This window comes from Canis aureus, chromosome 9, assembly GCF_053574225.1.
Source record: "Canis aureus isolate CA01 chromosome 9, VMU_Caureus_v.1.0, whole genome shotgun sequence".
Lineage (NCBI taxonomy): Eukaryota > Metazoa > Chordata > Mammalia > Carnivora > Canidae > Canis > Canis aureus.
Window position 1 is genome coordinate 66,623,437 of NC_135619.1, and position 24,705 is coordinate 66,648,141.

The 24,705-nt window shown below is 35.6% G+C and overlaps 1 protein-coding gene across 9 annotated transcripts in view; it reads left to right on the top strand.

Moving 5' to 3' along the window:
* Window positions 1–24,705, top strand: part of PPP4R4 (protein phosphatase 4 regulatory subunit 4) — a 98,997-nt gene that overhangs the window by 68,472 nt on the left and 5,820 nt on the right. For 8 of the 9 annotated variants that reach the window (XM_077910439.1, XM_077910441.1, XM_077910438.1 and 5 more), the window contains 10 exons: window positions 568–750; window positions 5,467–5,572; window positions 6,649–6,796; window positions 10,076–10,220; window positions 12,348–12,389; window positions 12,486–12,560; window positions 18,499–18,568; window positions 19,005–19,091; window positions 19,376–19,469; window positions 20,553–20,623. In XM_077910439.1, the coding sequence (XP_077766565.1) occupies window positions 568–750; window positions 5,467–5,572; window positions 6,649–6,796; window positions 10,076–10,220; window positions 12,348–12,389; window positions 12,486–12,560; window positions 18,499–18,568; window positions 19,005–19,091; window positions 19,376–19,469; window positions 20,553–20,623 (1,021 nt within the window). The remainder of the gene's footprint in view (window positions 1–567; window positions 751–5,466; window positions 5,573–6,648; window positions 6,797–10,075; window positions 10,221–12,347; window positions 12,390–12,485; window positions 12,561–18,498; window positions 18,569–19,004; window positions 19,092–19,375; window positions 19,470–20,552; window positions 20,624–24,705) is intronic. The other variant, XM_077910440.1, reaches the window with a different exon arrangement.

A 24,705-nucleotide genomic window follows, 5' to 3' on the forward strand; every position in this document is an offset into this window, starting at 1 on the left:
AATTCCTGAATGTTATAAGTATGATCTTACTTTACAGAGTTGTGGGGAATCAATGAGAGAACGTACGGGAAACATTTAAAGTAGTTCTTGCCCTGTAATAGCAGGTGCTTAGTAAATGTCTGTTTGAGCTTCAACAGTGTGAATTCCCCTACAATTCTTCCATTACCATGGTTCTTATTTATTGTCCTTGGAGTTTACATTCATATTTTCAGTTTTTATTAGCATTAATTATTATTCCAAGAATAGCATCTGGTGTGGACAGAAGAGTAGGAAACTAGAAGGTCAAAATTTTCCAACAGTGAAATAGAACCAATTTTACTGTAGTTCAAAGGATTGAGTCCTATTCTCTCTTTCAAAATTTTGTTTTCTGTAAACATGAATTTTACTTACACATTTTTTAAAACATTTGATTTTGCCAGATAATTACCTCCTTGGGGCAGCTGAGATCCTCCTAGGTTCTCAAGTGAGTGAGAATATTCCTCTCCTCAGGTTGTAAGACTGAATAGTTTGGCTGAATGTTGCAGTTGATTTATTATCATCAATCCTCTGATGTGCTTTCTTTTTCAGTTATCATCTCTGCCTGACTTGATCCCAGCCCTCACAGCCGCTGAGCAGCGAGCTGCAGCCTCCTTGAAATGGAGAACTCATGAGAAGCTCCTACAGAAATATGCCTGTCTGCCGCATATCATATCAAGTGATCAGATTTATTACCGTTTCTTACAAAGAATGTTCACGATCATGATGACAAATGTGAGCCCAGTACCTTTTATCTCCTTCTTTTGAACTCACATCTGATTTTGGAATTATCAAATTCTTCCCATTCTCAAGATAGTACAACAAACTCTGTTTATTCCATTTTGCCCTAGAAGGATGTTATCCTAGAAGGATGTTATCTCCCCAGGTCCTCAAGGGGGAAATCAAGTTTCCCTGTGCTTCTCCACTAATGCTTGTTTTTGAACATTGTCTGTATAGCTGGATTGAAGAATGAACAAGTGTTATCCTTACTTACCCTTTTGCCATATGTTGCCAACAAGAGTGTGAACAGACTCACTTCAAACTCAATATAGTTCTTCTCAGGAGACAGGTTGGCAGGAGTCTGTGATCTCTACTGCTAAGTCCCTTTTGCTCTGACATACACCTTTTATGTGGCGTGGTCTCAGAGCCTACCTCAGCTATGCCATATTGTCAAGATATCCCGTAAGCCCCTAAATCTTAGTGGAGTTGCTTTTTCTTTTAAAGTACCTCTAAAAAGTGGCTGTGTAATAGGGAAAGCTTATATTAAAAGCATGATAACCTGCTATGGATAGCCTTAAAATTAGAGTGAAAAGCAGGAAGAAAAAAAAGTTTGTACTCAGAAATCCCCCAGAGAGTAAGTTGTTTATCTTTTCACAAAAATTTCCAGAGGTTTATTTAACCCACAGCTCACTGTACATTTAATATGATGTCTTCCTACCCTTTTAAAGATTAAAAAAATCTTTAAGAAAATTTTTATTTATTTATTTGAGATAGAAAGAGCAGTGAGAGCGAGCGAGCTAGAGAGTGCATGAGCAGGGGAAGGAGCAGATGGAGAGGGAGAAGCAGACTCCCCACTGAGCAGGGAGCCTGATTCTAGGCTTGATCCCAGGACCTGAGCTAAAGGCAGACGCTTAACCCACTGAGCCACCCAGGTGCCCCCTTATCATTTTTGAAATATAAAAAAGTTCTGTGTATTGTGTATGTTTTAGAAGCTGTTAAAAATCACTTTATATTCTCATTGTTCTAAATAAGAGGGAGGTAATGAAATCTAATAGACATCTCAGAAACCCAAAATCAGCTTTTGCTTCAAAGATGAAAAAGAAATAAAAAAAATAACATTATTGGTGTCATTTACAACTTAAGTAAAAAAAAAATAGGCCTACATTTCATGAGCTAACACTTCTACAAGTTAATTTCATTCATCAAAGCCTAGAGGACTAAGGTTACATTATATAGGCTTACATTATAGGTATAACAGTCTTAAGAAATGATTTTGACAACAATGACTCCCTTATTGGAGGACAGTGCATGAGTGTACCACATAGGAAATTTCACATAAAATTGAGCAGAATTGATGGATTATTTTACTCAGAAATGACCTATTTGAATGTCTTCTATGTGTCAGGGACTGTTTAAGGACTTAGGGATATAGGAGTGAATAAGACAGACTCCTGCTCTTAACAGAGCTTGTGTTCTGAAGGGGTGGTGGCAGGATAGATAATAAAACAGGGTCAGGGAATATATTAACAGCTGCTAGTAAGTGCTATGAAGTTTGATCTTAATTGTTTATCTCAGCCTGATGATTTAGTACTGCTGTACTTACAAAGCTAAGAAGACATAATTATGCCATATTTTTAACTTCACTTATCAAGAAAGAAATGATTTACAACATAGAGTATGAACAAAGTACTTGCAAGCCTAAGAGATTTGTTTTACCTTCTTTTACAAGACAGTGATTCCACACTTAAAAGGAGATACATGGTTATTATAGCATGTTTTCCATGATCAAAGAGGATACTTTATTCTGCTTCAATATTCTCTGGAGGAAAGAAAGATTTATATTTTCCATTCCATACTTAATGGCTAGAAGACTCATGCATTCATTCAGCAAAATTTATTGAGTGCTTACTATGTGCCAAGCACTATATCTAGGGTACCTAAAAGAGACAAAGGAAATATTATCCTGGAATCTGAAATTTCACTGGAGACAGACAGTAAGCCAACATATGTAGATAGTATGTCAGGGAAGAACAACAGTGAAGAACAGTAAAGCAGGGTAGAGAATGAGGAACGTGACAGTGGGTAGTAGGATGCTCTTGTGGAGAGATAGTGGTCAGGAAGGAGTCCTCTCTGATCAAGTACACTTCATGCAGAGGTTTGAACCAAATAAAGGAGTTACCGTGTGGATGTCTGAAGGACAGGTGGCCTGGGCAAAGGGAATAGTGTGGTTGCGTGAGGAGCAAGGAAGCTGGTGTGGTGAGTGGCAGAGAGATGAGGCAGGGGGTGGTGGGGCCCGCAGCACAGTGCACTTTCAGGGCCTTGACATGGAATCAAGCTTGTATGCTCTGAAACATGGAAAATCTTTGGAAGGTTTTGAGTAATGATTTTTTTTCTACTTTTTCTACTTTTGTAAAGATACAGAAAGGCAGAGAAAATGATGAACCCCCATGTAGAACTCAGCTAGACTGAATAGTTATTAACATTTTGCCATATCCACTTTTTCTGTTTCATTGTGCTGAGGAATTTTAAATTCTAAGTATCATTATATTTTATCTCTGAACATTTCAGTGTTCGTCTCTAACAAAGGACATCCTCCTATATAATCACAATATAGCCATTGCATTTTACAAAGCAGACAATTATTCTTCAATGTTGTTTCATATCTCTGCAGTCCACATTGGCCCCCTAAGTATATTTTATAATTGTTTTATTCCATATAGGATCCAATGCATATCCATATAGGATCTACATTGCCTTTGGCTGTTACAACTCTTAATTGTCTTTTAATTCAGAACAGGCTCCCACTTCTCCCTTTTGCCACTTTTTCATGACATTGAATTGTGGAAGAGACTTTGTTGTCCTGTAGAATATTCTGTCAGAGTGCTGCTTCATGGTTCACCTATTCTCAATATTTCTTGTAAATGGGAAATTAGATCTAATAGAAAATTAACCTAAAGCTCACTGAATTTTAGGTTACACATTTTTGGTGAGAATACTTCTTGGACACCAATTTACATTTTATATTGCATCCTATCCAGACATGTGTTTCTCTGTCAGTGAGCTCAGAGTGTTTGTCCAGGTGGGGACAGCTTTATCAGTCTGGTGCAAAATTATGTTTTCTCTTGCAAGGTACACTGTACCCTGAAGCTGATGGTTGGAACACTCTGAACACCATTTTTCCATCAACCTTAACACTCATTAGGCAACCACTGGTGATCCTTCCTGAATCTGTTTTCATTAGAACTTGCAGGAGAGTGATTTTTAAAAATTCTATCACTTCTACATTTTTCATGACATTCTTCCATGAAGAGATATTCTTCTTTATCCATTTGGGTAATTTGATTACACTGAAATATATTTCCTCATGTAATCCTTAGTTTTTTCCTCCTGCTGTCAGTTTTTAGAGTTAGGAGCTGGTGCAGTAACCACTCCCAGTGGTGACAACTGAGTTTTGTTTTGGTTTTGTCTCCCTTTCAGGCTTATTCTCTAATATTAGATATTGTTTTAATCAAATGCAGTCATTGTTTGTGTACTCAGATTGTCACAATTTACTCAGGCAGGGCCTAACATGTTTTTGATACGATTACCTTCATCTTTGATTTCTGGCCCAAAAGATAGCTTATGTTATACTGTGAGGTAAAAAAAAAAAAATTTTTTTTCATGTGACTAGTATTGATGTGTTTGAAATTCTATTAGTATACACAAATTGAAGAAGAGAGTAACATGTTTTTATTCAGTTCATTTATCTAAAATTCATTTTTAAAATGCCAGTGATGCTTCTCTTTATGTACCTTTCTTAAATTTTCTGTTCTAATTCATAGGGAATACTCTCCTTTTACGTTTAACACATCAAAAATACCACACAGAATAGTACTCTAGAGAAAAAGAGCTTGTATAAAACATGAGAGGAGGTAGTAGGCTACTCCCCGCAGTGTAGTAAGTTTTATTCTACTTGAATTTCAAGGATCCCCACTATAATACTCTGAATCTTTGAATATTAAATATGATGGTATTTATATGTAAGCCAAGGTGGTAAATACGAATTTTTTACTGGTTGAGAGATTTTTTTTCTAATATATAATTTGAACCCAGTAAAGATAGATAATTGAATTCATTTACAGTTGACAAATTCTGCCCAGTGATAAGATGGAAAGTCAGAAGACAAAGGATTATAGAACACTAGTCAGAGTCACTGACATGGTGTCCCTTGGATTCTAAATTTTATCTGTGATATAGGCCAGGGATCTCGATGAATGGTCGAAGAGGCAGAAGCAAGCGGAAGGATTGAAGGGTACACTTGATCATATGATTTCTAGATTTCAATTTAGAAGTGGCACATTTTTGGTGATTAGGTCTAAGGCAGGGCATGTTCTTGCAATATTTGTTGAATAAATGAATGACAAGGTCCAGGGAATGGCTAAGAGAATGGATGGCTGAGATGTTTTTGGGGAGAATGCCACTTAACGATGAAGTGGCAGAGAAAGGAGAGTCAACTAAAAATCAGATCTGGATGATTTGGAAATGACTGTGCCAAACTAAATTAACTTTGTAATGTGATGCATTAGTTGATCTGCCTGAGTGATATTCACACTGAATTAGGAAGACACTTCCTAGGTGATTTGAGAGGCAGACAAAATTGCTCTTACTTTTAGCCAAAACTGAAAATTGATCTGTGGAGCAAAACTATGCTATAAGATTAGTCTAATTGTCTTTCCTACCTGTTTCTTTAAGAATGTCTTACCTGTCCAAAAGGCAGCTTCACGAACTCTATGCATTTTTCTACGTTATAATCGTAAACAAGAACAGAGACATGAGGTCATTCAGAAGTTAATTGAACGTAAGTAATCATTGCCTTTTATTTGGAAAAGCAGAAAGTAAACTGGCCTTAGTTATCTTGGGCCGACATTATGTATCATTTTTCCGTGATGTTGATAAATATCTAGAGTGTGTATTTGAGTTTTGTAGGTTATTTATTTTTTTTTGCTTTAGAAATTTAAATGACAGGATCGGTCTGTGATTGAATGGGAGAAATATTTACTCTGGGCCTTCTTTAGTGAGTTTCTACACTTGAGAAATTAAAATAATGTATATATATATTTTTTTAATTTATTTTTTATTGGTTTTCAATTTGCCAACAGATAGAATAACACCTAGTGCTCATCCCGTCAAGTGCCCCCCTCAGTGCCTGTCACCCAGTCACCCCCACCCCCCCCGCCCTCCTCCCCTTCCACCACCCCTAGTTCATTTCCCAGAGGAGTCTCTCATGTTCTGTCTCCCTCCCTAATATTTCCCACTTGTTTTCTCTCCTTCCCCTTTATTCCCTTTCACTATTTTTTATATTCCCCAAATGAATGAGACCATATAATGTTTGTCCTTCTCCGATTGACTTATTTCACTCAGCATAATACCCTCCAGTTCCATCCATGTCGAAGCAAATGGTGGGTATTTGTCATTTCTAATGGCTGAGGAATATTCCATTGTATACATAGACCTCAGCTTCTTTATCCATTCCTCTGTCGATGGACACCGAGGCTCCTTCCACAGTTTGGCTATTGTGGACATTGCTGCTATAAACATCGGGGTGCAGGTGTCCCGGTATTTCATTGCATCTGTATCTTTGGGGTAAATCCCTAGCAGTGCAATTGCTGGGTCGTAGGGCAGGTCTATTTTTAACTCTTTGAGGAACCTCCACACCGTTTCCCAGAGTGGCTGCACCAGTTCACATTCCCACCGACAGTGTAAGAGGGTTCCCTTTTCTCCGCATCCTCTCCAACATTTGTGGTCTCCTGCCTTGTTAATTTTCCCCATTCTCACTGGTGTGAGGTGGTATCTCATTGTGGTTTTGATTTGTATTTGTCACATATAATTTCATGCAGGAAAGATTAAACTTATCTTTTTTGTTGTTGTTTCTAGAACTGGGCCAAGGAAAAAGTTATTGGAATAGACTTCGATTTTTGGATACCTGTGAATTTATTATAGAGATCTTTTCCAAATCATTTTTCTGTAAATATTTCTTTCTACCTGCTATTGAACTGACACATGATCCGGTGGCAAATGTAAGGTATGCTACTAATCCAAAGAAATACTTGAAAATATTGTACATTTAACTTTATCTACTATAATTCATCTTCTGATCTACTATAATGTACTTACACTTTGAAATTCCTGGTAGTCTTAATTCATGAGCCTCAATAGGACTTGGAGGCATAATCTTTTTAAACAGTGCCTCATGTCTTTGATTTATTGGGTTAAGAGAGTAGTAGTCAAAGCCAGACTGGCAGGCTTCTCCTGCCACTTGGATAAATACATACATTGGTGTCAGGAGAAGGTTGAGTAGATATTCTTAATTTATGGATTTTCTGAGACTAAAGAAAATAACTTAAAGTTGGCTTGGCCAAGTTCTGTCCATTTTTAGAGGCAATCAGGATTGGATTTTGTTTCGTATTTTTAGTGTAAGAAAATACAGAAAATGCTACTGCATTGGCTTCAGTATTTTTACATCTATGTTGTTAATATTTTGCAAATTGAAGTTGTGACTCTAGAAAATCAGCTCCCGGTGTGATGAATTATCATTTATCAAGCAATTGACAAAGATTATTTGAAAGGAAATGAAATCATCTCTACTCTGGTCAATATGACTAAATGCATAGCATTGACCCTAAGAGATAGCAACCTGACAATTCAAAAACCAAATGAAGATTAATTGAACATTGCTCCATAAATATTGGTTATTTTTGGAGGGTAAGAGATCATTGCATAGCAATTTGTCTTGGTTTCAGTTTTCTTCTTTTTTTTTTTTTTTTAAGATTTTATTTATTCATGAGAGACACAGAGAGAGAGGCAGAGACACAGGCAGAGGGAGAAGCAGGCTCCCCTCGGGAAGCCTAATGTGGGACTCAATCCTAGGACTCTGGGATCACGACCTGAGCCAAAGGCAGACACTCAACCTTTGAGCCACCCAAGTTTCAGTCTTCTACCTGGGCAGCTGCCAGCCAAACAAATGGATTCAGCAACACAGTATGCTAATTGGCTTTTGGATACAAAGCATTTGCCCAACTCTGTAGAGATGTTATTTAGAATGAAAGCCATCACAGGCAAGAGTGGTGGGATCATGCACTTAGTAGGAGGGTTTCTGGAGCTATACCACCTGGCCTGATTTCCAGCTATATACTAGCTGTGGTCTTTGGGCAAGTTACATAATCTCTCCGTGCACTAATTTCCTTAATTACCCAATTCATAGGGTGTTCTGAGGAATAAATACCTGAGATAATGTATATAACAAAGTTAGCTTACCAGAAAGATGTGATATCTAATCTTAAAATCTTTATAATCTCACGGGTCCAGGAATCTCACAGAGATAACTCACCGCTGTGGCTTCTTCTTCTGTACCTTCTGTTGAATATATGTTTTCTAGACCTACTTTGAGTTATGAAGAATGAAGTATGCATAATAGTCTGTTGTTTCTGTTTTTCCTTAAGTGAATGTTTAAAATTTGAATTCATTGATTATAGACAATATGAAGCCTGGAAAGACCATTGGTATTCCAAAGGAACCTTCCCCTTTGCCAGAAATGCAAAAAATTCTCTTTGGGGCAACTCGGGCCTCTTAATTTAAAGAAAGCATCACCAGGATCCGTGGTGAGCTCTGAGTGAGTTTAAGACCATTATTGCTATGAACAGAGCTGAAAATTCTGGAGGAAGAGCCTATTTAGCCTTTTTGCTTGAATAAAAAGCCAATTTTTTTTTTTTTTTTTTTTTTTTTTTTTTTTATATGAAGATTCCTCAACTGTGAGCTTAGCTGACAAAGTGTCCTGGAAACTCTGGGAATGGAACTTGGTTGTCTCAAATTGGCATAAGGAGTAAAAAAAATAGTATTTGGAGAGCACTAAGATGAATGAATTGATACAGCAGCTAAAACATAGGCAACCACCTAGCATCCCTCTTTAAAGCCAGCCCTGGCAGAGTGGTAGGGTAGTAGCTTAGCAAAGCAGAGAATTTTTTTTGTACTGCTTCTTCCTAGGAAGCTTTCTGTACTTCCCTGGATTGCTTCTTTCCTCTTTGGCATTCTTCAGCCTGCGTGTTGCTTCCTTATCCATGTGGTATAGACTGGGATGGCACCTAGACTCTGTCCTTTTATCTTTTCTTGAACTGTACCTACAGCCTTGGTGATCTGTCCAGTCTCATGACTTGCATATCATCTGTGTGCTAAAGATTCCTGACTATATGGATATCCCTCCTGGACGGGAGCCACGTTGAGCTAGCTGCCCACCTAGCATTTCCATGGCATGTCCAACAGGTGCCTCAGACTCAGTCTGTCCCAAAGTAAATCCTCATCTCCTGCACCTGCACACACCCTTGCTCCTTCTGCAGTGTTCTCCCTCTGAGCAAATGACCATCGCACCTTAGCACCCACTCAGGTCAAAACCTTAACCTCTTTTCTGCCAACCCACTGCAGTCCCTCAGCACATCCTGCTGCTTGCAAAATATACTGAGTCCAACTGCTTCTCCCCACCTGACTGCTAGCACTGTAATTCAGGCGGCCACCATCTACTGCCTGAATTACTGCCAGAGCTTCCCTATCGTTTCCCTTCCATCCCCAAACACCTACAGTCTCCTCTCTCTTAGACTCAGTAGTCAGATGGTCCTTCCTGCATGTTAAGTCGGATCACTTCATTCCTCGGTGCAAAATTCTCCATGACTTCCTATGGTGCTCAAAGGAAAAGCCAGTCTTCAAGCAGTGGTCTACAAGGCCCTGCAGGAGCTGGCCTCCTGCTGACAGTTTGGGCCAATTTGCCGATTTGGAGTAATACCCTAGGCAAGCTCCCCCTGTAGAGCATTTGCACATACTGCAGGCCCCTGCCTGTCCTGTTCCTCTCCAGATGGTCACATTACTTCCTAATTTTCTTTAAGTCTTTGCTTAAATATTCTCTTTTCAGTGAAACCTTTGCTGAAACCCTCTGTGACCACGTGTTTTAAAAATGTAATGCCTCTCTGGTACTCTCTCATCTTTTCCTGCTTTATTTTTCTCCACAGCCCTTAGTACTATCTGATGGACATTTTACTGATTTCCTTATTCTTTCTTCCCTGCCCCATACTACAGTGTAAGCTCCCTGAGAGCAGAGAAATTGTTGGTTTTATTCAGTTGTATTTCTGCACCCACAATGAGTGCTTGACTCATCACAGATACTCCATAAACATTTGCGACATGATAAAACAACAACAACAACAACAACAAAAACTCCCAGGCTATCCAGAGTGTGAATTTTCTCTCAATTTCATGTTACTATTATTTTTTAGTTATTAAATGTATTCAAAAGCAAATACTGTTTAATTTATTGTAGAATGAAACTTTGCTACTTGTTACCCAAAGTGAAATCTACCCTGAAGATCCCTGCAGATAAGCATCTACTGCAGCAGTTAGAAATGTGTGTGAGAAAACTCCTCTGTCAAGAAAAAGATAAGGATGTTCTGGCTATTGTGAAAAGAGTAAGTATCACTCTTACCACCACATCTGTGTGTCTTGCATGTAGATAGTGTCAATCATGGCTTCCCTGTTTTAGCTTGACAAGATAGCAATATGTTAAAATATTCATATCGTTGCTAGAGGAGTATCAGTAACTGACTTGGCTGATGGGTGCTACAGCTAGTAAAGTTCCTACCAAGGGGCACTCATTCAACTTCCATTACTAGTAAGACAAGCACCATGAGAGGGAAGCTGGCACATTTGAGGCACTTCAATAGATACTGTTCAACCAAATACTTCATCCACCAGACTTGATTTATAAGGGATTATAATCCAGGAGAACTTTATTGGTAAAATTAGGAAAGTCACACTTCATGGAAATTAGCCCTGGAAGGGCCTTCATGATCTCTTTGATTTTGCAAAAGCTTTAGGCCTAGAGGTAGTAAACGTCTGCTTGAGATCTCATTATCAAGTGGCAGAGCTGGAGCCAGAATATGGATCTCTTACCCTGAGTACATTTCTTTTTCAGTAATGTAGCGTTGTGTCTTACAGGTTTGTTGTTTGTTTTGTTTTACATTGGATTTTATATGGATTGTTTGGAAATATTAGAAACTAAAACAGGAAAAGTTCGGGTTATTGAAGTCAAACCTGAAAATACTTTATAGTCTTCAAAAACTTCTTGCTTAAAATGTGTAACTTATTAAGTCAAATTAATAGTGGTTGCTTCTATGAATCTGAATGTGAACTTCAGCTTTCTGATTTGTACTGAGAGGAATGAATTTATTAATGTCTTTAACTTAGCATCAGTGATGAGGAAAAAAAAAGAATCCTTTGATTTTTTTCCCCCTTTGGTTTCTAGAGATCATTACCAGATGTCACACAAGGAACTTTTTAATAAAGTGATTTGACAACTTAGTATTAATTAGTATACTCTTGTTTAACTGAAATATGAATTCCTCTTTTACCAACTAAACTAACCAGAAATACCCAGAGTCTGGATATGTAGCTACATCTAAAAACATACATAATATGTGTGTATTACATGTATTTGTTTCTATCAGCTATTTCTGTCCTTACCATTTAATTACAGAAGTTTAGGCAATAGTTAACTTTTAAAATAATAAACATACGAGGGTTAGTTACTTTTTTGAAAGAATTTATTAACTCAAAAGATATATAAACTAACCCTTTAAGTAGGGACAAAAATGATGGAATTAATAGATTATTAATATGCAATAGATTATTCTGGACTAGAGCTCTTTAAGTATATGTCATGTGAGGAAGTCAGATCAATCCCATGAAAGTTCTATAGTATAATGTTTATCAAACAAGTCTTGGCATGGGAACCTCTGACTTCAGTATAAAAATGGCATGGCTTATGCTACTCAGTTTTTTAAGATGGGAAGTAATTTCATTTAAAAGGGATATTTCATGGCATAAATTGTAATATTTTCACAAATTTCGGCATAAAAATAGGCTTCAAATAAATACTGCATTTGTAATGGTTATCTTTGGGCATAAGAATATACGAATGTACTTTATTTAGGCCATGAGAGTTACTCCTGGAGAGAAGTATTGTCCTCTGTCACAGTCAGAATCTTGGGTTAGATGGACCATTGTTTGGTTGAACAGTTTGTTTTAGACTAACGTGTTCTGAAAGAGAAATAGTAAGTTGAGAAATACTTTTAGGGCAAAGTCTTTCTTTATGGTTAGAATGTCATAATGGTCAAAAGTTTCTGTAGAAAGGAACTAAGGATTTTCAGCCAAATGAGAGTTTGCTTTATTATATAGTTAGCTAAAATTTTCAAAAATTCAAAAATTATCTTGTATTCTAAAATTCAGAGAAGAGTGGCCCTGGGAGTTATTAGAAGTTTGTTAATTTACACGTGTTTTGTGTGTTCAGTGTCCCTTGAGACTTGCTCATCTTAAGGTCAAAGTCTTTTACGAGTGTAAATGGATCCTGGCATTAGGAGACTAATTAAAAATACAGTGCAAAATTGGAAAGAACCTCAGAGATTTTCTAATTTAGTCTTCCACAGAGTAGAGAAGTCTTCTCTTTGTACCTCCCTCTTGGAGAGGAATCTTTCCGAGAAATGATTGGTTGGTTTAATTTAATTACTGCTGAATAATTTTCACAACTTTGCTTGCAGACTGTGTTAGAGCTGGACAGAATGGAAATGTCAATGGATGCGGTAAGTATACACTTTACCTTAGCCTGAAAGAATATCTTAAAATTGGCAGAAACTCATCATAATGTTTCATAATTTCATTTTAAACTTTAAACTTAGTTTCAGAAAAAGTTTTATGAAAAAGATTTGTTGGATCAAGAGAAAGAAAGAGAAGAACTACTTCTTATGGAAATGGTATGTTGTTTTCACATGCGCACACACACATACTTATTTCTGACCACTATGAGCTGTGCTTTGTTATGGAACCTAATAAGTAATTTCCTGCAATTTCACACTGCAGTTTTTCTTTCTAAATGACTAAAGACGAGTCCTGATCTTTTGAAATCTCTTTTATGAACTACATAAACAAATGTAGGAAAACTACACTTGAGAGTTTTTAAAAAAACAACTACTTTACTGAAGCATATAATTGGCATACAATTAAACTGCATATATTGGGGATCCCTGGGTGGCTCAGCAGTTTAGCACCTGCCTTCAGCCCAGGGTGTGATGCTGGAGTCCCAGGATCGGGTCCCGCGTCGGTCTCCCTGCGTGGAGCCTTCTTCTCCCTCTGCCTGTGTCTCTGCCTCTCTCTCTCTCTCTCTCTGTGTCTATCATGAATAAATAAATAAAAGCTTTTAAAAAAACTGCATATATTTAAAGTGTACAATTTGATGAATATTGACATATAGGTAATCCATGAAACCATTGCCACAATTAAAATGCCAAACATTTTCATTCCTTCAGAAGTTCCTTTGAGCCCCTTTATAATCCATATCTTCTACTCTGGTCCCTAAGGACCGCTAATCTAGTTTCTGTCACTAAATTAGCTTGCAACTAGAATTTATATAAATTTATTCATATGTAACATTTTCTGTTCATGCTTCTTCTCACCACAATAATTGTTTTGACATTCATCCATGCTGTTGTATGTATTGATAGGTCATTCCTTTTTATTTCTGAGTAGTATTCCATATTATAGACATACCACAGTATTTACCCACCCCTTAATGAGCACTTGGGTTACATTTAGTTTGGAGATGTTAGAAATAAAGCTGCTATGACCATTTATGAAGAAGTCTTTGGATGGACATATGTTTTTGTTTCTTTTGGGGAAATACTTAAGAATGGAATGGCTAGATCATATGGTAGGACACGTTTGACTTAAAAACAAACAAAAACTGCCATTTTACATATCCGTCCACTTGGTGGATGGCTTCAGTTACCCCATATCCCCTCAGCTCGATAGGGTGATTATGTAATCGTGTCTCATTGTACTTTCAAATTGTGTATCTCTGACGCCTAATGAGATCGGATGTCTTTTTGTTTGTTTATTGGCCATCCTTATCTCTTATTTGATAAAGTCTGTTTTCAGATTTTTAATGGGTTATCTTCAATTCTTGAGATGTAAGAGTTCTTTATACACTCTCAATACTATTTGTCAGATATACATTTTATGAGTGTTTTCTTGGAGTCTATGGTTTATCTTTCATTTACTTAATGCTGTTTTTTGAAGAGTAGTTTTTAATTTTGATGAGGTCAACTTATCAGTATTTTCTCTTATTGTTTATGCTTGTTTGTTACAAGAATCCTTTGTCTATCCCAAAGCTACCAAGAATTTTTCCAATGTTTTCTTGTAGAAATTTTAGTTTTAGGTTTTACGTGTTATGTATGAATTATATATATAATTCTGTTCAGTTTTATATATTTTTCCCATCTAAATATTCAGTTACTCTAGCATCATTTGTTAAAAATTTCCCTTATTGAATTGCCTTAGCACCTTTAAAAAAAAAAAAAAACCGATTGTCCATATATGTATGTGTTTATTTCTTGACTCCCTATTCTGTTCCACTGATTTATATATTTATACTTTTGGTAATTGTAAACTGTATAGCCATAACATTATAGTAATTCTTGAAATCAGGTAAGTTAAGTTTTTCAACTTAGTTCTTTTTAATTGCTTTGGCCAATCTAGGCTCTTTGCATTTTTTTTTTTTTTTTTTTTAATTTATTTTTTTATTGGTGTTCAATTTACTATCATACAGAATAACACCCAGTGCCCGTCACCCATTCACTCCCACCCCCCGCCCTCCTCCCCTTCTACCACCCCTAGTTCGTTTCCCAGAGTTAGCAGTCTTTATGTTCTGTCTCCCTTTCTGATATTTCCCACACATTTCTTCTCCCTTCCCTTATTTTCCCTTTCACTATTATTTATATTCCCCAAATGAATGAGAACAACTGGAGGGTATTATGCTGAGTGCATTTTGATAGAAAGTTTAGAATCAGTTGTCCATTTACATAGAAAGCCTGCTAGAATTTTTGTTAGGGTTGTGTTAATTAATTAGGATTGATCTATAGATCATTTCGAATAATTGCCATCTTAACAATGAATTTTCTAGTCCATGAACATTGTCTACCCATTCCATTCATTTAATCTTTACTTTTTTTCTATGTAATTTTGGTAATTGTTAAGTGTGAGTTTAAGGAAGTCTTTTGTTAGATTTATTTCTAAGTATATTATCTTCTTTGGCATTATAAATGGAATTATAATTTTTAATTTCACTTTCTAGAATTTTGTTGCTGTCAATTACTGTTGATTTTTGTAAATTAGTCTTATATTTGTTCTAGAGTTTTTTTTGATTTAATAGGATTTTATACATGAGCCATTACAACTTCTTCAAGTGTAGCAAGATTCCTTCTCTCTAATTCAAGTGTTTATGCCTTTTATTTCTTATGTCTAGTTGCAGGGTCTAGGACATCTCATAAAATAAACCACTTCCAGTTGAATAAAAGTAATGGAAGCAGTCATCCTTGTCATTTTACTGATTTTAGGGAGAAATATCTAATTTTTCACCATTAAGTATGATGTTACCAAGAGGTTTTATGTGGATGTCCTTTATCAAATTGTGGAAGTTCCCTCATATTCCTAGTCTACTAAGAGTTTTTATGAATGTTTATTGGTTTTTGTCAAATGCTCTTTCTGCATATTTAGAAATGATACTTGTTTTTTCTACTTCATCCTGTTAAAACATTGAATTACATTGATTTTTTCGGTGCTAAATCAATCATATATTTTAGGGATGAACTCCACCTAGTGATATGGTGTTCTTTCCTATTTTGTTGGATTCTTGGCTAATTTTTAATATTCATCTATATTCATAGTGAAATTGGTCTATAATTTCCTTTTTTTGTCATTTTGGGGTCTTTTAAATTTGATAGTAGAATTATTCTGGCCTTATAAAATGAAATGTGTAGTATTTAACCACTTCCTCTGTTTTCTGATGGAATTTGTATAAAATTGGTCTTATTTTTTTCCTTGAGTGTTTGATAGAATTCACTGGTGAAACAATCAAGGATTGGAAAGGATTTTGATAATTGATTCAACTACTTTAATAGATATAAAACTCTTCAGACTTTCTATTTCTTCTTTTTTAAATTTGATGATGTTGCTTCCCACACCCAAAATTCTCTATATCATTTAAGCTGTCAAATTTGTTGTCTAAAGTTGTTTATTCTTATAGTCTTCTTCTAATGTATAACAGACCCATGGTGATAACCCTTGTTTGATTCTTCCCTTAGTGGTTCTATCTCTCTTTCCCCTTCTTTCTCTTTTTCTCTTTCTCTCTTGGAGTTATTTTTTGGTGGTTTCTCTAGAGTTTACAATATACTTAACTTTTCAAAGTCAACTTATTATTAATGTTATACCACTTCGTTTAATAATGATGCAGATCTCTACCCTTTCTTTATGTTAAAATTTTTATGTGAATTATATTTGTGTTGAAAACCCCACGAGTCAGTTATCTCATGACCACTGGATCTAAACTTTGCTCTAAGTTGTAATATATATCTTTGAAGCATTTAAGAGAGTGAACTTCTGTGTTTACTTTCTTATTTTTACCATTTCTAGTACTCTCATTCATTACTGAGGATCCAAAAGTCCCTCTGTTATTTTTTTTCCTTCAGCCTGAAGAACTATCTTTAGTTGTTCTTGGGGTGTAGGTATTTTGTGACATATTTCCTTAGTTTTCCCTAATCTGAAATATTTTGTTATCTCCCTTTGTCCCTGAAGGATATTTTCACTAGATATGGAATTCAGGGTTGATAGCCTTTTTCTTTCTGTACTTTATATATGTGTTCTTGTCTCCAGAGCATCTGATAAAATATTAGCTCTAATTCAGATTATTGTTGCGTGTATTGTGGCTTTTCTCTGGCTACTTTAAAGATTTTTTCTTTTTATCCTTTGTTTTTAGCAGTTTGCTTTTGATGTGTTTAGGCATAATTGAGTTCAAATTTATCTGTTTTGGGATTTGTGTAGCTTCCTCAATCTATAAATGTGTATTATTTCCCAAATTTGGAAAGGTTTGAGCCATTATTTATTTAAACTTATGTTTACTCTTCAGGGTGCTTAGGTGGCTCAGTTGGTTGAGCATCCAACTCTTGATTTCAGCTCAGGTCATGATCTCAGGGTTGTAAAATTGAGCTCTGTGTTGGACTCCTCATGCAGCAACAAGTCTACTTGAAGATTCTGTCGCTCTGCTTCTCCCCCAACCTGCACATGAGCTCTCTCTCCCTCTGTCTCTCAAATAAATAAATAAATAAATCTTTAAAAAAATAAGTAAATATGTATTCACTCCTACTTCTGGGTCTTTGATGTTAGATCTTTTGATATTGCCCCACAGGTCCATGAGATTTTGTTCTTTTCTTTTTTTTCCTTAAACTTTGTTACTCAGAGTGAATAATCTGTTGATCTGTCTTCAGTGTCACTCTTTCCTGTCCTCTCCATTTCAGCTGCCAGGCTTATTCAGTGTTTTTATTCCCAGTGCTGTATTTTTCAGTTCTCAAATTCCCATTTATTTCTTCTTTATATGTTCTATCTCTTCATGGAGAATTGTATGGTAAGATTAAACACTTATGTGGAAATCTTCTGAAAACGATCACATTGCTTTAGCAGCCTTCTGAGACAAAGATCGAAGTTCAGGATTCCTAGTGATAGAGGTTGTAGAACATAAGCAGGCTCTACAAATTTTTAGGACTCAAATGACCTAAACCCAAGACAAAAATCAGGTAATAGAAAAAGACCTACAGATGATCCTGGTTTTGGAGTTAGCAGATAAGGACTTTAAGACAACTCTGATTAATATGATCAAAATAGAGGAAAAGGTGGACAAAATAGATAACACTACTTGTGAGCTCACTTAATGACATTTTATTTTTCAATTTTACATGTTTTCAGTGTTAGAGATTCCATTTGATTCTTTTTTATGCAGACCAGTTCTGTGTGGAAGACTTTTTAATCTATCGTCTATTTTCTTCCTGTTTTTCTTTACATGTGGAATCAAAACGCATGCATGTTCTCCAAGTTGTTGAGTATAGTGGAGTTTTTGTTTGTTTGTTTGTTCTTAAATTTTAAGTAGGCTCCATGGCCAATATAGGGCTTGAACTCATGACCCTGAGATCAAGAGTTGCATGCTCCACCAACTGAGCCAGCCAGGTGCTCTGAATGTAGTGTTTTATATGTGTCAGTTATGCTACATTTGCTCAGAACTTGGTATGTTTATTGATGTTCTTGCCTACTTGTTCTGTTTTTTGGGATAAAGGACTTCTCTGAGTTTTGGTAACATTTTGTTTCTGGATCTGGAAGCTGGTTATGTAGGTATGTTCATTTTGGGAAAATTCATTGAGCTGTGTGCACTTATAATTTGTACACTTGAGTGTGTTATACTTCAGTAAAATGTTTAAAAAATACCGAAAAGACCATTTCTTTTTTCCTCTGTCCTTTTAGAGAAGGACAATTGGTAATTGCCACTTACCAATCAGAAGTGAAAAAGACTCCTAGTAAATAGTTTGATGATGAGAATTGGCAAATGTCTTCTAGAATATAAAGGCGAATTACAACAATGATACTAAACTCATTGTTTTAACTTGACAAAACCCCCAGGGTACAATTCAGTGGATGTTGAAAGCACACAAATCCAAAAGAACCTTGACTTCTTTTGACAGTAATTTATATTAAAAAATTCTTTTCTAAGGCATTTTTGTAAACTGTATTTGTAAAGCTTAGAGTACTTTCTCATTAGAAGAGTTTTCTAAATCTATGCTTACTTTTAATGCTAGCATACTGTTTTAATAATAGGAACAATTAGAGAAAGAGAAGCAACAGAATGATGGGAGGCCCGTGAGTGATAAGACCTTTGAAAAGAAACGTAAGTAGTTTTCTTGTGTCTTCACCACTAAATCGTACAATTAATGTTGCATCCTGGCATTTGGAAAGTCTGTGCTGATTTTCAGATTTGATGTGGAAGATTGCTTCATTTTCTTTCATTTTCTAAAAAGTTGTTTTAAAAAATTGGCTACTTCATATGGTACTGATTGAAGAATACATGAATAAATAGTGGGAGTCAGTGTGGAGATTGAGATCCTTCAGAGGAAAACTTAAAGTCTGATAACAGACTTTATGAGTCTGTGAAATTGGTCACTGAATGGCTAAGATTGAAATATGTAAATATATAAAGTAAGAATATTCGGGAAAGAGCATGCTGCCTAACTAGGGACAGTGACTCATGTTCTCTGTGTTTTCTTGGTTTATGGAGATTAGGAGCTCAGAGGAAATTACAGCATTTAAAATAGAGTTTGTTTTAGGTAGAGACACTAAGACACCAACAACTCTGCCCAAGAGCATCCCTATTGCTGTTCCTGGACCCTCTGGAACAAGCACCCCATCGACAAGTAAGAAACAACTTCTTTTTATGTCTCCTTTTTCCCTTTTTGTAAAAATTAATTACAGGGAAAATCACTCCACTAGATGAGATTCTCAAATGCCTTTTACCTGTATCATTCATTGTTTTGGGAGTTCTTGACAGGCAGTAGGGGTAAGAGATACTCCAGTTAGCTCCCTAAAGAAAGGAAGCTGGGCCACCTGTATCTAATGAAAGAGGCGGGGAGTTGGTGAGGGGTTGGGGCAGCTAAGGATGAAATGAACAGCTGCATTTTCCTTCTGCTTATTGCTCTAGGCAAAGAAATCAAGAAATCCAAACTGATTCGAAGCCAGTCTTTTAATAATCAAGCCTTCCATGCAAAATATGGCAACTTAGACAAGTGTGCTAGGTATGGTCTGTCAGCTATTCACGTTTTAACCCAATTTTTATTTTGTAGTTGCACATCTTTATTATGTGAAATATTTACATTATGTAAAATCAGGATTAATTTGGGGTTTTGTTTATGTCAATAAATTGTAAATTTTTTTCCATAAAGATTCTCTATGAAAAAAATTGGACTCTACCAATTTGTATAAGAACAGGTTTTATGGCATTCTAGGAAGACTATTGCCATGATGCTATATAATAATGTCATGGGATCCATATATTGTTTTATGGGGGAGGTGGTGCTCTATCACACAGGTCACTCAACCTCTAAGTGTATATGGACATGCCCCATTTGCTAAGTGGATGTGAATATCCACATACTGTTGATATTGTTTCTATATAGAGAAGCCACAGGTATGTTTCTGTAGTAAAGTGATCACAACAATTCTTAAAATAGTTGAATGTCTGGTTTCTCCTTTGGCCCCACAGACTGAATTATAAACAGCTAAGATTAGGAGAGAATTAGCATAAATTCAATGACAACTTTTTATAAATGTTGTAAATATATAACAGGTGTATATCAATCAACAAAGGTAATATTAAGTAAACATAATTGTCCTTGAAAGTATTTATTGAGAAAAAAAATGATGTGGGAAAAATAGGTTTTTCTTTTGTTAAAGATAGCTGGCTCTAGATTGTTAGCTGTATTTTGGGACATTCTCAATATATCTATCTGGAGTTCTAGTCAATAGGGTGATCTTGCAATGGACAAAAGAGATGAGAACTGAAGATAAGTTATTTCTAGGAAAATTTTATCCATATCATCTGTCTTAGCTGACTGAGCACCAAGAGAAAAACTTTGATTCTGATGTAGCAAGTTTAAGGAAATTAAATTTGTCTTTTAAACTTTGTCTTTTAAATTAAAGACAAAGGAATTGTCAGGAGGCATGGCATGTAAACAATAAATGAGAAGTGAAAGTAGCATGTGTGCTTCATCATAAGTAGAAGAGAGCATTTAAAAAAGATTAGAAAAGACCAAGCGCCTGATGACTGAAGTGAAAGAAGAATGTTCTTGTATTTTAAACTAAATCATGTTCTTTTCTAGTAAAAGTTCTACAGCAGGATATACATCTTCTGTCTCAGGGTTAGGAAAGACTTCTGTGATTTCACTACCTGGTAAGTAGAAATCTGAGTTCTTCAAAAAAAAATGCTAAATGTAATGAAATATTATTTTTTTAAGGACCAATTTCTTTATTTCTAGATATAGTGTTTTCCTGAAACTTACATCTTTATCAAATGCCCAAATAATTGAACTTTTCCCTAGCAACTGCGAAAATACTTGACTGTGCCATTTTGTTTTTATTGTGAAGACTCCGTATTTAATACTTTTGAAAGAGAGAAAGGACAGTAATAGGGTAGGTTGTTCCATAGTCTGAGGGCCTCTTGGGGCACAGATTAAAAGTTTTTGTAGTAATTTTTAGGGAAGTTAAGAATACTAGGGCTTCATGGTAGATCACATGCAGCCGAACATTTACAATATTATATATTTGAAAGTTTATACCAGGGATCAGCAAGCCTCCTGTAAAGGGCAAGATAAGTAAATATTTTAGGCCTTGTTGGCCAAATTGGTTTCTGTCACAATTATTCAACTCTGCTGTTGAGCAAAAAGCTGCCATAAACTGTACATAATGAATAGGTATGGTTGCATTCCAATAAGATTTTATTTACAAAACCAGCAGCAAGCAAGAGTTGGCTCACGGACTTATAGTTTGCTGACCTCTGGCTTATATAATAGAACCCAGAATTATACTATGAATAAGGGGAAATATATTGCTAAAAATTACTAGTGGCTCCTAAGTATATTTTTAAGTTTTTGCCTTAGCATATTGGCTGAAAATTATAGTACTGATCTTTGGTAAGTTTTTAGTGTAAAGAATAGCAAATCTACTCAAAGGTCAGAAACTTTTTAAAGTTTGGTCACATTTCCTTCCCAGGTTATGTTTTGAGTATTTTGTCTTCCTCTTACCTCTTATTATATTCTTATATTATAAGAATATATAATAGATATACACTATCTGTGTAAGAATAGATATACACTCACTGGCTGTTCTATAAACAGTATATTTTCATTTGTCAGATCAGAAAAATCTTTCTAATAAAGCATTGACATTCATATGCCGTATATAGAGTGGTTTTACAAGGTAGACTAGGAGTAGCTTAAAAAACCTGGAAGAATTTGATAATGGGAAGTTTTTGAGCTAAAAGTTATCAACATTTCTTGAAGTGGGGGTTATAAATAATAAAATTATTGATTACTTTTATCATAGCAAATTAGTGAATTCTTTAGGAAATACTAAGAGAACATTCGGGATTTGTGAAGTTTATAATACAGTGTCTAAGAATTTCATATATATGAGTCAGTTTGAATTAGCTCAGATTGGAGCTAAATGGTGCAGATGATTCTTGATAGCCTTAAGTAGTTCTTCAGACTTGCATGGATCCAATCTGGCCTCTTGGAGATGACTTCATATGAGCATATTTATTCATGAACTTGTAACAAGTCTTGCCAAGAAATTTCTTTGCTTAAGTCATTAAGAATATTGATTTGGAATAGGTTTTTTTTTTCAAGTTTTAATTATGTGCACTAATTTCTTCAGTTTTGACTTTGCTTGTTCTTAAGTCACTTTGAGAATCAAGAGTGATCAACTGATCCTAAAACTTATCCAGAATCTTAAGTAAAATAATTTTATAAGGGTAAATCTTTTATTAAAATATTAGAAAAATATTCTGTCTTAAGGGTTCAATGTTATTTTGGGGAGAGGGAATATTGGCTGAATGAATGAAATCTCTTCCAGGTTATTATGTATTACTTAATATATATATTATATATTGCTTTATGAAGTACAGACTGAGGAAAAATTATATACCTGATCTACAAAGAGAAAAAGGGAGCAAAATGTCTTAACAAATGCATTAGGTGTTCACAAGAGAAGAGATTTTACAGACTTTGGGACTTAAGGCAGGTTTTAAGATACTTATATCATTTGGGATGAAGCCTGAGGCATGCTAGGATTTCTGATAGGCAGAGATGGGTCTGGAGTAACATCCTACTCAGAGTGCCTGTAATAAAGAAGACATGTCAATGTCTTGAGGAAGCAGCAGTAGGCCAGTCTGACTGGAGCACAGAGTTGAGTGTGAGAGAGTGGGATAAATAGAGCTGAAATGAAAGGTCAGTTACTGCTTGGAAGGCCAAATTGAGGACTTTTTACTTACCACGAGCCCATCGTTAATATTTTGGTGACTTTTGCCTGTTGTCAATTCCAACATTTATCTAAGGCTATGTGAGCACAACAGACTGGGAGAAATACATGGAGAATGCCAGTAAGGAGTCAGGGAAACCAACTGTAATGTATCCATTATTAGTGGGTATGAAAATCTGTGGAGCCCTTTTGGAAAACAGTTTGGTGAAGTTCATCAAGAATCCTAGTTTTAAAAACTAGTCTTTGATGCACGCAATCCCATTTCTAGTGACCCATCATGAAACAGTGGGATAAAATACATAAAATGTGATAAAAAATATCATAGCATATGGTATGATGTGATGAAAATGACACTTTACCTCTGTCACCCTTCCTTAAACCTATAACCTTAGTCTAATTCTAAGAAGAGCATCTGATAAATTCTAATAGAGGGGCATCCTGCAAAACGTTTGGCCAGTACCTCTCAAAGCTGGTAAGGTCACCAAAAACAAGGAAAAGCTCAGGAGGGCCAACAAGTAAAGGTAATGTCGTGTACTGGATGGGACCCTGAGACAGAAGCAGACATTAGGCAAAAACTAAGGCAATCTGGACGCACTGTGGATTTTAATTAGTAATAATGTCTCATTACTGGCTCATTCACTGTAACAAGTGCAGCATACTAGAGTGAAGTGTTAGTAGAGGAAACTGAGTGAGGGGGTGGATGAAAATTCTCAGCGTTATCTTCTCAATTTTTCTGTAAATCTAAACATTTACATAATAAAGCCTATTTAAAAAAATCACTTTTATAGTAACTCCAAAAACATTAAGTCTTCAGGAATAAATTTAACAAAATGTATATTCTGTATACACTAAAAAATTCAAAACATTGCTGGATAAAATTAAAGAAGACCTAAACAAATGGAGACATATACTGTGTTTGTGAATGGGAAAGCTTAATATTGTTAGGATGTCAATTCCTTTTAAATTGATCCAGAGATTTAATGCAATCCTGATCAGAATTCTAGTAGTCTTTTTGTAGAAATGCATAAGCTGATTCTAAACTCTCAATTGAAATGCACAGAACTGTGGATAGCTAAAACCATTTTGAAAAAGCAAACCAAATTGAGAGAGCTTAAACTGCCTCATTGCAGCACTTACTAGAAAGCTCCAGTAGTCAAGACTATGTGCCTACACTGACATACATGTGCAGCTGAGTTTCCATAAAGGCTCCAGGATAAATCAGCAGTAATGGGATAGTATTTTCAAAAAATGAAGCTGGAACAATTGGATACCTATATCTTCTTATTAGTTTCAGAGGTAGAATTTAATGATTCATCAATTGCATGTAACACCCAGTGCTCATTGCATCAGGTGACCTCCTTAATGCCCATCACCCAGTTACCCCATCCCCCCATCCCCCTTTCCTCCAGTGCCCCTCAGTATGTTTCCTAGGTTCAGCATCTCTTAGGGTTTGTCCCTCTCAATTTTCATTTTATTTTATTTTTCTTTCCCTTCCCTATGGTCATCTGTTTTGTATTTAAATTCCACATGAGTGAAATCATATGATATTTGTCTTTCTCTGACCAACATTTTGCTTAGCATCATACTCTCTAGTTCCATCCACATTGTTACAAATGGCAAGATTTCATTCTTTTTGGATGGAATAATATTCCATCCAAGTATATTCCATCCATTCCAATATTCCATTCCAATATATTCCATATAATATTCCATCCAATGGAATAATAATCCATTATATAGTTTATACACCACATCTTCATTCATCTGTCGATGGACATCTGGGCTCTTTTCATGGTTTGGCTATTGTGGACATTGCTGCTATGAACACTGGGATGCAGGTGCCCCTCAAATTACTGTTTGTATCTTTTTATATCTATAATAAAAAAAAAAAAACAAAATGAACCTCAATCCTTATCTCACACTACACATAAAATTCTCTTAAAATGCATAATAAACTTAAGCATAAAAGCTAAAACTATGACATTTCTGAAGAAAATG